At 47.3% G+C, this 13084-nt stretch overlaps 1 protein-coding gene across 1 annotated transcript in view; it reads left to right on the top strand.

The window, feature by feature from the left end:
• The window catches only part of Col4a1 (collagen type IV alpha 1 chain), a 119228-nt gene extending 110261 nt beyond the window's left edge, over window positions 1–8967 (top strand). The window contains exons 48-52 of the mRNA XM_028766335.1: window positions 101–313; window positions 1151–1328; window positions 4655–4769; window positions 5760–5932; window positions 7517–8967. Of these exons, the coding sequence (XP_028622168.1) occupies window positions 101–313; window positions 1151–1328; window positions 4655–4769; window positions 5760–5932; window positions 7517–7598 (761 nt within the window). The 3' untranslated portion in view covers window positions 7599–8967. The remainder of the gene's footprint in view (window positions 1–100; window positions 314–1150; window positions 1329–4654; window positions 4770–5759; window positions 5933–7516) is intronic.
• The last annotated feature ends 4117 nt before the right edge of the window (window positions 8968–13084 follow it).

Below are 13084 nucleotides of genomic sequence, written 5' to 3'. Positions count from 1 at the left end.
TTTGGGGCGGTGCAGCTAGCTACAGTTCCTTGGAGCCAGGATCTGGGGGCGCTGGAGGAATCTAGCTGCTAATAACACTCATTTATCTCCTGTCCGACAGGTCCGAGAGGATTTCCTGGTCCACCAGGCCCTGATGGGCTGCCAGGATCCATGGGTCCCCCAGGTACCCCGTCTGTGGACCATGGCTTCCTTGTGACCAGGCATAGTCAGACAACAGATGATCCACTGTGTCCCCCAGGGACCAAGATTCTTTACCATGGGTACTCTCTGCTCTATGTCCAAGGCAATGAGCGAGCCCACGGGCAGGACTTGGGTAAGATGCTGTTCTTTCCGTGTGTGGCATATGATGGGTTCCCAATTAGGTATATGGTGTCCTTGTCTATTTGCCACAGTGTGTTGGATCAGGTTGGCAGCGTCTCCCAGGGAGGGCTAGTCTAATCTCCTTCCACCCCCACAACTGACCCCTCAGTTCAGCGGCTACTATATGTCTTTTGAGAAGCATGGTCTATAAGAGCTTGGTCCTTCGACATTTTAAATTCACAACACTTAAGATCTCACTCTAGTTATTAAGTACAGTTGTGGTTCCTGCCGTGGCATACAGTAGCAATTTGCACACTGCTCTTAAAATAGGGCTGCTTACTGTCGGCTCTTCTAGAAATATACTGTGTGATTCCGATGGAAGCTCTACATCTTCTGGACTGCCTCCCTCCCCTGCCGAATTCTTTTGGTCCAACAGGAAGCCATACATATATGCCTGCTATTTTTATCTGCTCCAGGGACCCTCCATCAAGTTATGCCCTAGTGTTGCGTACTTGATGATGTAACCGAGTAAAGTCAGCACAGCGGCTGGAAGACCCACAGTGACAGCTATGCTAGTCATGCTCCAAACACTCCTCCTGAGACAGACTTCCCTCTGTTGGCACACTGGTCCTCAAACACATCTGCATCACTCTTTACAGTTTCCTTATTACCTGATCAGTTAAAATCTATTCTGCCAATCACTCGCCACCATACTAGCCTACTGGGTCTGATTGCTTCCTTCTTTTTGAATGTGAAACATCAATTTCCACCTTACTTGTGCCATTAGTTGACTGTGCGGACCAGACGGCAGGCTCTCACTGTGTTCTCCTTCTGTGTTCTCCCGGTGCAGGTACGGCCGGCAGCTGTCTGCGCAAGTTCAGCACAATGCCCTTCCTCTTCTGCAACATCAACAACGTCTGCAACTTCGCCTCCAGGAACGACTACTCCTACTGGCTGTCCACACCAGAGCCCATGCCCATGTCTATGGCACCCATCTCTGGGGACAACATCCGGCCTTTCATTAGCAGGTGAGCTCGGCATCCACAGAGGCAGATATTAAAATTAAAGAAGAGAAATCGGTGTACACCTGGCCTTGAACGTATAGAGAGGTCTGTTTCTGCCTTTCCAGGGCTGGGGTTAAAGGCATGTACCACTGTCTCTCTCTCTGTGTCTATCTCTCTGTCTCTTTCTCTATCTGTCTCTCTGTCTCTCTGTCTCCCTGTCTCTCTCTCTGTGAGTTTGTGTGTGTGCGTGCACATGAGTGCAGGTGTCCTTGTAGCCAGAGACATCAGACCCCCCCTAGAGCTGGAGTTACAAGTAGTTGAGAGTCACCTGCAGTGAGTGCTGGGAGCCTCCTCCGGGTCCTTTGCATGTTCTTAGTTACACTAATTCATCTCTCCAGCTCCCAGATGTCCTTTCTTAAAGGATGCATCATGACCTGTTGAATAGGTACACACTGCGTTTCATTTCTCCACACCTCCCCTGCCCACGGTTATCTGGGTTGGCTGTTCTGACTAAGGGTGCTCAGGATGTGGGTGTTTATACCTAACTTCTTGCTTTTGCTGAGTCATACGTTGATTCTATTTCTAAGTGTTTGAGACACTTTCTTACTGTTTTTCCACAGTGGCTGTGCCCTTGACATCCTGACATCCCTGCCAGTCATGCACAAGGGCTCTCTCCCCTTCCTTCACATCCTCACTAATACTTGCCAGTCTCTGTTTTATTATTTACAGTAGCCCAGTGGCTGTAAAATGAAGTCCTGGAACTGTAGTACCGAGTATATAGTATGTATCTCTTCTGCTTATGTAATGTCGGTGCATAAAAAAATACAGATTTATTTCACTCAAAAATTTACTATGTGTGATCCCCAGTATCACAGAATTAATTGTGCAATAGTAAAAATCCATTTCACATTCCTTTTCCATCGAATTTTGCTCTTTTGAGACTGTTACACCGACTGAGAGTGCGTATGTCTCTGGCTGAGTGATTCCTGCATGAAGCCTGTCTCCTTTGGCGTCTGGAGTGTTTTCAGTGTAAGAGCTTGCCCGGTGGGAAGTAAGGCAGGACATTTTATGAGTGAAATGTATAAGGCTGTCTTCTTTTTTTTTTTTGCCAATTTCCATAAAAATGAAAGTTTATTGCTCAGTTGTACTAAGAAGTAACAGAAACGTGGAGATGGACAGACTCATTTGGCTAACAGTTTATACATATTAAAGATGGAAAGAATGAGAAATCAGGAACTTTCCTTAGGAATTTATGAGAAAGCACCAGGCGTCTGCACGTACTCTTGGAAGGCAGATCTCATACAGCCTAGGTTGGCCTTCAACTTGAGATCCTCATGTCCTCAACCTTTTAAGTGCTTGGATTTTGAGTCTGCTTCACCATGCCTGGATCTTCACAAGTCTTTTAAAAACATGAGTGTGAAGACAGACAGACAGACAGCCTGGCAGATCGGCTGGACCAGAGGGCACTAGGAGAACCACAGGCTCTCTGTGGTCATGCTCTGAGGTCCCCTGTGACAGCCTTTTTGGGGTCTTATGATGGAAAATGTCATTTGTTACACTTCAAGAGTACACAAGGCATGCCACACTCAGACAGTACACAGAATATGCCACACGGACATGTCAGCTGTGTGCAACTCCTGCCCAGACTGTGCTGCAGGCACTAGAAGGAAAACTAACTTTTTGTGGTTTTTCTTTTTAGCTTTCCTTGGAAAACAGGTAGAAAATGATTCTTATTTTATGTCTCTTGGTTACTTTTGGAATGGTATCTATGCCAGGATTTGGTTGAAGACACAGTCCAGGGGAATTGTGTGTCTCAGACGTTCTTTTCTCTGTGGAGATTTGTCTTCACAGGGCTCCTGATTCTGTGAACACACCTGAAATGCACACCCAAGACTTGACATTTCAGGATTCTTTATGTCCCTGCAGCTTGAGAAGCCCTCCAGGTCTGGCCCTCCAGCCATGGCCCCTTAGCTACACATGATTCCCTGTTGTAGGGATGTGACCTCCTCTCTGTGCTGACAGTTACTTTAGCTGGATGGTCTTCAGCAGCATCTCAGGACTTCCAGGTTCCTTCTTTCCTGTGGGAAGACCCAAAAGCTTAATTTTAGAAACATAGACATAAATCTTTCCTTTTTGGTTTTGAGCCAAAAAAGATGTCAACTGCTTTCTTTATCCTGTTGGCTACAATTTTTAAGTACTTTCTATGGACAGGAGTGGCCATAAAGTCACAATTCCATCACCTGAGAGAAAGGACCGGTGGTCAGAGAGGAAAGGAATTTGCCATGGCCTGGGCTGTGACACTAACCACAGCCGTCCATCCTTCTGGAGGGCAGAACTGCCCTCTATTTGACCATCTGAAGCCCTGCCCCCCAGCACTAAGGCAGCCTGGGAAGGTCACTTTGGCAAACTGTCCTATTTCCCATGCCTGAGAGGCAGCAGATGGGCAAGGCCATTTCAATTTCAGTGGCTGGTGTTTAATGGGACCTCTTAATTCATCTGCATTTGTGTGAATAAAGTAGAGAGAGCGCGCATTCATACACACATACACACACACACACATGCACACACGCACACAGACTCACGCACAGACAGACACACACAGAGACAGACACATGCACAAGATAGACACACAGACAGACAGGCAGACACACTAGCACACAGACAGATACACAGACAGACACACAAACAGACACACACATACATGGAGAGACAGACATACAGACACAAATACAGACAGACAGACGCACGCACACACGCACGCACGCACGCATGCGCGCGTACATAGCACAGAAAATGGAATGACTAACCCAGCTGTCCGCCCGCCCACTTCCTGTCCACGCATGCAGAACTTGTGTAATTATTCACACGTTTGTCCTCATTTTAGCAGGGTGGCTAACACTCTCTTCACTCTGTGCCTGGAATGTAATTATTTTGCTACTGCTGTTTGTGTTTTTAAGCAATGCACTCCCCCACCATCCGGTAGTCTCTTACTTGAGCGAGCTTTAAAACACTGGACCACCCATGGTTTTCACAAGCCCTGGAGTGCAGTGTCAAGGCTGGACTTGAGCCAGCCTGTCACAGGAGAGACCTTGTCCTGAGGAGGGGCCAGAATGGTGCTTCCCTCTACCATGATTCCTTTTATAGAATAGTTAAAAATCAGCTGCTTTTGAATTGAATGTTTTAGGAGAGAGAGAGAGGCTCATACAACCTAAAAGGAGTCCCTGAGCCTGACTCTCAGCACTGGCCACATTATTCACTTAGAGCCGAGCCAGGAGAACCAGGGAGAGAGGGCAAGGAGTGGGTTCATCCCCAGGTCCCATCCACACTGAACCCTGTTTCCTCTCTTCCAGGTGTGCAGTTTGCGAAGCGCCCGCCATGGTGATGGCGGTACACAGTCAGACCATTCAGATCCCGCAGTGCCCCAACGGTTGGTCCTCACTATGGATCGGTTATTCTTTCGTGATGGTGAGTGTTTGGGTGACTGCATTTCACTTAGAAGGGTCCCCATTAATGTCATTGTCGCTTCTATGACTCCAAGTTTTCCAGATCATCTCTTGTTGAATTTGGAGCCTGGCCTATTGCTCCTGGGGTCTACAGTGTCTCCAGGGCTCCCTGCTCCTCTGTGTCGAGAGTTGCTGCCTCCCATGAGCAGGGACCTCCTAGGGTGTGAATCATAGCCATGTGACCAGCGCCCAAAGCTTGACCACCTCCTCCCATGAATTATTAACACACAGGAGCTTTAAAGCAGAGAGCATGAGGTGGGCGGGAACATGAGTGTTACCTGCTCCAGCCAAGATGGTGGCCAGGAGAATGATCCTCCCAGGTTAATACCCGGGATGCACCTGGGCAGTGAGATGCACTCTTTTGTCACCTGGCTGTTTTCAGATGTTAGTTAGCTCCTTGTGACCTTTCCTTTAAAAAGCCAATTACAACAGCTCATTGTAGCTTATTTGATTTTATTGTCACACCGAAAAATATTGACTGATTCACACAAGTCCTGAACTAGTAAGAAAATGGGGAAGAATTTACCAACTCCAAGTAAACATCCTAATAGACATCTTTGTCTTTCTCTTTAAAACTCCTGGGCAGACCTGAGTTGTTCATCTGACCTGCAAACTGATATTCATCAGCCTTAGTATTTGATAGGAAAAGGGCTTCTTGATTATTTTCTAAGAAGGCTGGGTGCTCCCCTCATACTGGGAGGAGCTAGTGTCTGGTTTCTGGGATTGGGTGGAGGCCTGAGAGCCCTAGCCTGGCCAGCAGGCCTGGATGGTGGACTACCATGGCCATTGAACAGGTTTTTGAGCCCAAAGTTGGTGCGCCTGGGGTGAAGGTGGGGTAAGAGGGAGCTGGAACCTCCCTGAGGAGCATCCTGGCTCCTTTGTAGGACGGTGAATCTCTCTCTGGGTTCTGGGTGATAAAACCTCAGACTCATGCCTTATGCTTGTTCCACAGCACACCAGCGCTGGTGCTGAAGGTTCTGGCCAAGCCCTTGCATCCCCCGGGTCCTGTCTGGAAGAGTTTAGAAGTGCCCCATTCATCGAGTGCCATGGCAGAGGGACGTGCAATTACTACGCAAATGCTTACAGCTTTTGGCTCGCCACTATAGAGAGAAGCGAGATGTTCAAGTGAGTTAGAATCAGAGGGCTCAGGACCCCGACAGCCCTTTCTCTTTTGTTTCCTATAACCCATCAAATCGGAGTCTGTTCTGAGAGGGCAGACAGCCTGTATGGTTTTCAAAGGTGATCCAAGGTGATGGACTCCATTCTTCCATTTGCTGGGGAGCTGAGAAAGAAAAGAGGTCATTTGTCATTTTTGTAGATGAATGTGCTAAAATGTTATAAAAAGCAGCTGAAATGGTCAAACGGCATGTGAAACATTGTATCCTTAATAGCCACCAAGGAGGGCTGTTTGGCTCATCTCTGTGGTATTTACTTAATGGGTGGAGGGTATGTGGAAGGTACTTTCTAAGGAACTTAACAAAAGATGTTTCTTTCAGCACAAATATTACTGGAATAATAGGCAAGTTTTTCCTTGCTTTTCCCTTCCTGTTTCTGAGATTCATCTGAAAACAATGATCCCAGGATGCTGGCTTGGTTGAAATTAGTTTGGTCCACCTCCAGTGATCAGGAGCATGTTACATTCCTCCATGCTCCATCCCACAACGGCCCAGGCAGACGCTCCTCCCTAGACATGGCCGCTCTCTCCTGCAGATAATCCTCTCTGTCATCTCTGTTTCTGAGGCTGCCATGATGAATTCTGCAGTTATTTTGTTTTTCAGCTCAGGGCATTTGCTAGACATCCCAAAGTCTCCTGTGCTCTACTCTTAGTATATAGGAAACTGTCCGATGCAGCATTAGCAAACACAGTCTAGTTCAGTTATGGAAATTAGAGTCTGCTCCTTACCCCTCTGCTGGGGCTGGGGTGGGTTTCATTGTAAGGTTAATAGCCGAAAATGTGAGTTTTGCTTAGAACTAGCAGCCTGGTATAATGAGCCAAACTGTTTCCTTAAACACAATTAGATAAAAAAAAAATTTAAACCTAGAATTTGCAATGGAATTTGCTAAGATAAACTCCTTCAAGTTCAGGACAAGATGTTCTTACATGTGGTGAGCTACACTGAGTTGAATTTGATAAGTACCAATCAGAGGTGGGATTTCACCTCTCCAATGACTGAAATAAGGGTCAAGAGAGTCTCGGCTGCTAAATGTCTCCTTCTCTCTTTGGCCTCACCTCAGGCCATGTGTTTATAAACACGTTCAGGGTTATGAACATGTTTTGAGTGCCAGTTCATTATTCCAGACCTATCACTTACCCTACCATCCAGCAAAATGTAATGAACACTCACTGTCTGGTAAATATTGTGGAGAAGAATAATGTTCCTCTATACCCTGGGAAGGCTCTAACCTATTAGAGACAAGGAAAAGCTAGTTATAATACAAAAGACAGTCCTGTGGCTGAGAGGTGAGGTGCCCTCAGCTGGGCTCTGGTGGGATCATACATGTAGGTCATGTCTAAAACATTCCCGTGTTGTAGAACCACAGACCCCGGTGCTGATTGTCACCACTGTGGATGGGTGTATATCTGGTCCCTTAGGGATCGTGGGGCTTGGGAGCTGGGGCTAAGGACCTTCTGACTCCTTAAAGCACCTGCATTTCTGTTGCTCCGTGACTCCAGACTGATGCTAATGGCGAAACTCTGTTGTGTTACAGGAAGCCCACGCCGTCCACCTTGAAGGCAGGGGAGCTGCGCACGCACGTCAGCCGCTGCCAAGTGTGCATGAGAAGAACATAACGATGCTCGCCTCTGCCACCGTCACAACATGGTGCTACTCCCTCCTTGTCCTCTCCTCCCTCCTGTTGTATTGTTAACAGCAATGAACCCTAGAATTATATCCTATGTACCTCACTGTCCACTATGAAAACCATAAAGTGCCTTATAAGGATTTCCGTAACTAACACACCCCGCTTCGTTGGCCTCTGTTTGCTGAAGGAGAAGGACAGACAGCAACGAGCTTTCCATAATGGCACATACCAAATGGCGCTCCTGATCCAATAAAAGATGAATTGCCTTTTGCAATCCAGTGCACTGATGTCTGGGGCAAGAACTCCATGAGAAACCCAAAGGTGCTAGGGGCGTGCGGCGCTGTCCACACAGCCCACAGCCCGCTTCATCCTGTCACCCCAGACGTGAGTGCTGTCAACCCACTGTCCAGTGTTTCCACATCAGGTCCCTCGATGGGCTGTGCAGATAGCAGTCAAAGAAACTGGTTTCTTCCACCATCTACATGGAATTCCATCTTTTCAGCCCCAAACACAAACTTATACCCTGCGTGGTACTACGCAGCTGCTTTTGAGGAAGTCATGGCTTTCCTGTGGAATAAAGATGGTCCAAAGGTTAGACGGAAAATAAGTAAATAAATGAATATATATATATATATTAGTAATTTATATAGGTGTCAGCGATTAGGCAAGTCAAGTTCTAGCGTAGAGCCCGTTGTTAAATAAAGCGCACTTTGTTTTCCTCTCTCGAGAAACTGTACTATCCTTTCACAGGGTTTCCAACACCAGGCCACCAAATGTGAAACACCAGTTTTCCTCACTCACCCCTAAACCAAAGGAGGTGCACAACCAAAGCCAAACCCATTCCTAAACATGGTGTCTATGATAATGGGCTCCGAGCCTGGCGCTTACTGCTGTGCTCTGCACGGAGTATTTTCAGGGTTTGCAACACTAACCACAGACTGAATGACTGACTTCCAGTATGACAGCCTTTGTTAGCATCCTTCATCCTGCATCCTGGCAGGCTTTTCATACCCCGAGCACACAGAGGCCACACCACTTCCCAGTTCCTCACGAGCTGTGACGCAGCTCCTGCAGGGAGTGGACAGGTCACAGGAGGGCAGACTCGGACCACTAAGCTTGAAGTGACATTTCACTAAAAATACCCCCCCCCCAAAAAAAAACCAACGTTTTTTAAGACTACTAAGGCCTTCTGTGTAATTTCTTTAAATGTGTATTTCTTAAGAATTCAAATTTGTAATAAAACTATTTGTATAAAAATTAAGCTTTTATGGATTTGTTGCTAGAACTACCACTGAAACATTAAAAGAGAAGTTACCACACTTACCGCTAATAAACCTGTAAGCTTTGCTGCGTACTTAGACCATTTTTACTTTGTATTTGTTCAAACAAAAGTCCTGGACTGGGGGTGACTTACAGCAACTAACTACAAAGGAAGAGAACCCTCCCATTCCTTCACTGTGGTGTCAGCCCAGGCAGTCCTTAGACACAAGGCCAGCAGAGTGATATTGAAATTGGATCTGCCAGGCCTTAGCACATTTCTACAATAGAGGGGACAAGAGCAAAAGGCTGTATTCAAACTCATCTGAGTCATCTCAGATGTGTGCTGGAGAGGTGGCTCAGTCAGAGGGTGTGAATTTGGATTTCCAGGATGCGTGTAAAAAGTCAAGTGTGGCGGCCCATGCTAGTGATCCCAGCAGTGGGGGACCTGGGGTGGGGCAGTTGAGGATGGCAGATCCCTGGAGCTTGCTTCTGTCTGGCTGAATTGAGGAGTTCCCGGTTCAATGACAGTGTCTCAAAAAATAAGAATGATTCAGAAAGACCCTGAACATTGACTTCATGTTGTATACGCAAACCTGTTTCCATGTGTACGCATAAAACGTGGCATATACACACATATACGTAAGTCTACAAAAAGAAGATAGTGTGTGTGTGTGTGTGTGTGTGTGGTGAGGGAGAGATTTAAGCTTTGGTAATTTTGTTTGTTATTCAAGACAGTGTCTCACTGCATAGACCAACCTGCTGGCTGGTCTGGAATTCTTTGTGTAGATCAGGCTGACTTCAGACTGGTAGAGATCCACCTACTACCTCTGCCTCCCAGTGCTTGGATTACAGTTGTGTGTCACCACACCCGGCAAGCTTCAGTTTAAACTGGGTTGAAATACAGTCCCTGTGGGATGGGTATGTTTTTCACTCTTCGTGAGAAGTCTGAGTATTGAAATGTCCCTGGTGAGCTCAACCTAGCACAGCCAAACTGAGGATCAATCAGGGTAATGTATGACCAACCTTTACATGCCAGGAAGAAATGAGAGCGTGAGAAAACACCGAGTAAAGGCAAAACAGGATATCCTGCTGTGAAGACTAAGCATGGAGCCCCAAACGCTCTCATTATTAGATCAAGGACACACAGGGAGGCCTGGTTTTGGTCCTCTGATCACTTTCGACCTAATCAATAGACAGGGGTCTTTGTGCTTTCCTCTGTCTGGGAGAATAGAGAAGAAGAATAATTAGGAGTCATGGGGCCATAACCAAATCACTCCACAGTTATGTCATCCACCCCTGTCCAGGTAAAGTGCCGTGACATTCTCAGGCTCTCCCCCTTGACCCTCTACTCTCAGAATTGAAACGATCTTGGACTGGTTAAGTCAAAAGTCAGCTTCATCTAGATGTGTGGGGAATACGATCGGTTTAGTTTTTAAAAGATTAGGTGTGCCTTTAAGCACACGACTGTGTTACCTGTGGATATCGGCTCTCAGACACCTTGTGAGAGAGGTCGTCATTTCTTTACTGAGTTCATTTTGTGTTTGTAACTTAACTGGCCATCGATGTGAGTTTATCTTCGGGATTCCTTGGTTTCGCCCACCTATGTGGTTCTACTTTCCATGTCAAGTTGTCTTGATCTGGTTTCAAAGTAAACCTTTTATTTTTTTTTAAATAAAATTTATGTGTATGAGTGTTCTGTCTGCATGTCTGTGCATACACTGCGTATGTGTCTATGCAGACAGGCAGGTTTTATATCTCCACAATAAAGTCCACTCAGTCACGGCATGTTATTCTTGTTATATGTCAGACATTTTGGTTGCTATTTTTTTAAAACTTTGTGTGTGTGTGTGTGTGAATTTCACACCATGTACCTAAATCCCTTTCATTCCCGTTCCCTTGTACCTGCATTTTACCCTTGCAACACCCCCAACAAAGAAAAGCAACTTGTTGTGGAAACCTTAGTGTGTCACGGTGTGCCACACAGTATGCCCTTTGGTCCACACTTCTTTGCTTCCATTCAATGATCATTTCATTGAGTCATTGATCTGGTCTGAGGCCTCTGGTTTCTGCTACTCTACCAATACTAGACCGTCACTGAATCGCCTCTCAGAGACCTGTTGTTGCCCTGTGTCATGGAGATCCTGGAGTTTTGGATCTGTAGGACTGGCCCCTTTATGCACTCCAGTAGTTCATCTATGGGGTAGATGTTGGGATGAACTAACTTAAAGCCCTGGATCTGGGCCGGAGGGGTAGCTGAGTTGTCTGGCCTACCAACTCTCCATTCCTGCTCTGCTAGGTCATCCAAAGCCAGCAAGGGGCAGAGCCAGCTCTCCGGCTCTAATGCCCTCAGGGCCTACTCATCCAGCTCTACTGTCCTACCCTGGTGAGGTGCTGAGCCTGCTCTCCCAAGTTTTGCAGCTGTGTGAAGAATAAGGCCAGTTCTCCCACCTGGCATAGGTGGCAAAGGATAAGGTATGGGGAGGCATTTCTGCCTCATTTGTGCCTCTGTACAGCAGATAAGTCGTGGGGCCAGTTCCCTCACACTGATGCCCTCTAGCTTGTCAGTGCTCCTGCCACCAGGGTCAGCTCTACTGTGCTGCCCAGGCAAGGTGCAGGACCCATTCTCCTGAGTGCTGCAGGTGATGAGGGGCAGAGACAGCTCTGTTCTGATGACCCCAGGGCTAGCTCTTCTGCCTGCTGCAGGTGATGAGGGGCGGGAGGAAGGAGGACATCTCTCCCTTGCCCATGCCACCACTCTAGAGATGAGTGAAAGTCCCAGCTCTTCCACACTCACACCCTTGGTGCCAGCTCACTACAACTCTTGCAATCAGAGCTCTCTACCGTGCTTCTAGGGAGATGTTCGACCCCTCTCCTGAGAACTACAGTTGGCTAGGGGCAGGGTCAGTCAGCTCTCCGGCTCTCATGCCCTCAGGGCCAGCTCTCCCACAATGCCCAGGCAAGGGGTGGGGCCAGTTCTGCATAGCCCTCAGACTTCAACATGGCCCCAGGTAGCAGCTCAGACAATCAGATTGGCCTTTGGTGGTAATAGATCCTTGCTACTGCAGGGCCATGGACCCAGACATGGCCTTTGGTGGCAGCACAAGCCAGGATCTCACCATGGCCTTAGGTGGCATCAGCAGGTACTCACATCAGACTGTTCCTCACTACCCTCAAGTCTCCAGTTCTGCCTCTCTTCACTGTGCCCACATCCTTCTGTTTCTCTTTGTCTTCCTTTTCTCCATCACTTTCTTGCTCTTCTTAGCGGCACCTGGGTCTCTGGGTGTCTGGGATTGTCTCAGGACTGGTCTCAGGAGACCTATGCCCTACCTGTGCAGTGTGGTACCAGGCAGGGGTCCTTCTGTGTGTGGTCTGCCCATCTAGGCCTTCCTGGTTCCGCTGGATGGGTGAGCATCTTGGGTTGGCTCCCTGCCTGGACCACATGATCCCAGGTGGGAACATCTCCTTGTTTGCTAATATTTTATTAAATACATTTTTTGTGTTCACAAGTTAGGAAAGCTTCCTTTAGCCTTCTTCTTGTGCTGTCACGGTCTGGTTAAATTTGTTTTTGTGTTATGTACACGTATGTGCGTGGGCCGTGGCATGCATACGGAAGGACAACTGGAAGAAGTCATTCCTTCCTTTCCCCGTGTGGTTTCTGGGGATTGAACTCAGACTGTCAGGCTTGGCAGCAAGTGCTTTTACCACTGAACCGTCTCGCCAGCCCTTGGTTCAGTTTATGTATCAGAGAATGCCATTTACAAAAGATGGGCCGCACAACGTTCTGCGTTTTGTTTTCTGGAAGAGATCAAGCAGGACTGGGGCCGTGTCATCTTTGAATGTTCAGAAGAGCTTGCCAAGGAAACCATCTGAGTCTGCAAATGCCCTCTTTTGAAAGCTTTCCAATGGTGAATTCAGTTTTAAATGGTTGCAGGATAATTTGGGCTCTCTGTGAATCCTGGACAGCACTGGGAGTCTTCCTTTCATGGCCAGGCCCTCCTGAGTTACTGATTGTCTGTGTGGAGAGGTTCATAAGATTCCCACGCCTGCTTGTCCGTGGAGTCCACAGTGATGGCTTTTATTTATTCTCCAATATTAGAAATTATTATCTTCATTGTTTTCTTTGTTGCTATCTGTTAACATTTCATCTAGGCTCCACCCCACAGTTGCCTGGCAACAGCCAGGTATGCCTGACTCACTATAAAAGGGGCTGCTTGT

The sequence above is a fragment of the Grammomys surdaster genome, unplaced genomic scaffold (genome assembly GCF_004785775.1).
Source record: "Grammomys surdaster isolate TR1022 unplaced genomic scaffold, NIH_TR_1.0 167, whole genome shotgun sequence".
Classification (NCBI taxonomy): Eukaryota; Metazoa; Chordata; class Mammalia; order Rodentia; family Muridae; genus Grammomys; species Grammomys surdaster.
This window is presented reverse-complemented; position numbering and strand designations above follow the sequence as displayed.